General features: G+C 48.8%; 1 protein-coding gene across 1 annotated transcript; it reads left to right on the top strand.

Annotated features, from left to right (window-relative positions):
* Positions 1-529: 529 nt before the first annotated feature.
* On the top strand, positions 530-2,167 carry LOC138866131 (anti-sigma-I factor RsgI2-like). The gene is made up of 2 exons (XM_070138047.1): positions 530-631; positions 1,250-2,167. The coding sequence occupies exons 1-2, from the start codon at positions 530-532 to the stop codon at positions 2,165-2,167; spliced, it is 1,020 nt and encodes a 339-aa protein (XP_069994148.1).
* Positions 2,168-2,500: the final 333 nt, after the last annotated feature.

The following is a 2,500-nucleotide window of genomic DNA, read 5'->3' as shown; positions in this document are numbered from 1 at the left end:
CTTTCACTGGCCTCACAAACCAGAAAATTCTCATGGCACCTTGAATTTACTTATCTTATGTATATCGTGTATGTAGAAACTTAAAACCTGGGAGGAGAATCCCGGGAGAAAACCAAAACACAAAGTATTGAGCAGGGCCTTTATTCTCCTGTCAGCGCCGGAGCCCCAACTGACTCTCGCTGACTCTCGCCTCGCCGCTGTGTTTTTCGCGGCTCACTCGATTGGTAGTTCGAGCCTAAGGGGGTTGTTAGACTGCCCACCGGTATTTTGCGTGGTAAAATGGTTTCGGAATTAGTTAATATAGTAATGTAGATTTCTGCTTCACTACATCCCTCCCATCGCCGAGGAGTCGAAGGGCTTGGCTCGTCCAAGTCTGGAGACAGTGTCAGGCCAGGGCACCCTGCCCTAGCACTACCTGGGCTCGCATGGACCCAGCTCCAGTCAGCATCATAGGGGAAGGTCACCTGCACAGACGTCAGGCCAGGGTACCCCTGCCCTAGCTCTACCTGGGCTCGCATGGACCCAGTTCATGGTAGCATCGTCGGGGAAGGTCACCCGGCACGGACGTCAGGCCAGGGCACCCTGCTCTAGCTCTACCTGGGCTCGCATGGGCCCAGTCAAGGACAGCATCGTAGGGGAGGGTTATCCTTTTATACATCTTGGCCTGATGCTAATCTGTAAGTGGTTAGGTTAGGACACACACCAGTTGGCTCTGAAAAAAAAAAAAAAACATTTGATTGAGGAACCCCCGTATGTACAGGTGAGAGCATAGAACGGAGAATAAAAGGGGGAAAAAACAATGTAAAAAAAAAAGAAAATGCAGAACATGAATTCCAAGCTGGATAGATGGAATTGTACTAGTATAAGGGAAATGAAAACCTTAAAATTACCGAAAACATTAAGACATTAAGACAAAATTCGAAAGGTAAAAAGGGAAATGAAAAAGCGGACGAAAAAAAAAAAAAAAAATAATCCGGTACTTCTAAAAGTGCCAAACCTGTAGGGCCTAAAATTGTTAAGAGAAAAAAATCAAAACACGATTAAATGAGATGAAACTTTAAGATAAAACAAACAAGAATGTAAAAAGGGTTAAAAAAATGAAATTAGCTGAAAAAAACTCAAACACTCCTAAAAGTGTAAACTACTTAAAGTCTAAAATTACAATAGGAACCTCCAAATACACACACGCACACAAATGGTTAGTACTAACATAAAAGTATCAACATGGCTGTACTACGAAATGTTACAGAATGTGAACGAGACTAACCAGCCACTCCCCCACAGCATCACAACGCCGAAAGTCACTCCCCTCAGCATCACAATGCCGAAAGTCGCTCCCCACAGCGCCACAATGCCGGAAGTCACTCCCCCACAGCATCACAACGCCGAAAGTCACTCCTCTCAGCATCACAACGCCGAAAGTCACTCCCCACAGCGCCACAACGCCGAAAGTCACTCCCCACAGCGCCACAATGCCGGAAGTCACTCCCCCACAGCATCACAACGCCGAAAGCCACTCCTCTCAGCATCACAACGCCGAAAGCCACTCCCCTCAGCATCACAACGCCGAAAGTCACTCCCCTCAGCATCACAACGCCGAAAGTCACTCCCCCACAGCATCACAACGCCGAAAGTCACTCCTCTCAGCATCACAACGCCGAAAGCCACTCCCCTCAGCATCACAACGCCGAAAGTCACTCCCCTCAGCATCACAACGCCGAAAGTCACTCCCCTCAGCATCACAACGCCGAAAGTCACTCCCCTCAGCATCACAACGCCAAAAGTCACTCCCCCCACAGCATCACAACGCCGAAAGTCACTCCCCCAGAGCATCACAACCCCAAAAGTCACTCCCCTCAGCATCACAACGCCGAAAGTCACTCCCCTCAGCATCACAACGCCGAAAGTCACTCCCCTCAGCATCACAACGCCGAAAGTCACTCCCCTCAGCATCACAACGCCGAAAGTCACTCCCCTCAGCATCACAACGCCGAAAGTCACTCCCCTCAGCATCACAACGCCGAAAGTCACTCCCCCCACAGCATCACAACGCCGAAAGTCACTCCCCCCACAGCATCACAACGCCGAAAGTCACTCCCCCAGAGCATCACAACCCCGAAAGTCACTCCCCTCAGCATCACAACGCTGGAAATCACTCCCCAGGTGATATATCAAAAGCAACAGATGGGAGGATCTAGAGGTGGGACTTTGCCCAGGTCGCCTCTAGGTTCCCAATACCAGGACAGTTCTTAAACAGTATCTCCAAATCATGAGGGTCGATATCATCATCAGATTTGTACGGGATATTCCTCCCTATCATTGCAGGGACCTTCTTGTAAACCGGAGGGACCAAGCTCAGCTGAATCATCAGGTTCATCTGCATGGGATCTCTGATTACTGAAGAGCAGATTTTGGAGTGCAGGATCATCAGGATCAGATTCCGTAGGGAAGTCAAGCTCATCTGGTGGATAATAATGCTTGATCTTATTAATATGGGAAA

The sequence above is a fragment of the Penaeus vannamei genome, chromosome 24, assembly GCF_042767895.1.
Source record: "Penaeus vannamei isolate JL-2024 chromosome 24, ASM4276789v1, whole genome shotgun sequence".
Taxonomy (NCBI): domain Eukaryota; kingdom Metazoa; phylum Arthropoda; class Malacostraca; order Decapoda; family Penaeidae; genus Penaeus; species Penaeus vannamei.
The sequence above is the reverse complement of the archived record's forward strand: the minus strand, read 5'-3'. Positions and strand labels throughout refer to the sequence as shown.

Excerpts from the sequence above, each read along its gene's own strand:
- LOC138866131 (XM_070138047.1), top strand. The coding sequence starts at position 530 with ATGGTAGCATCGTCGGGGAAGGTCACCCGGCACGGACGTCAGGCCAGG. Across the intron at positions 632-1,249 it reads GCCCAGTCAAGGACAGCATC|AATGTGAACGAGACTAACCA; the intron begins GTAGGGGAGGGT and ends GAAATGTTACAG.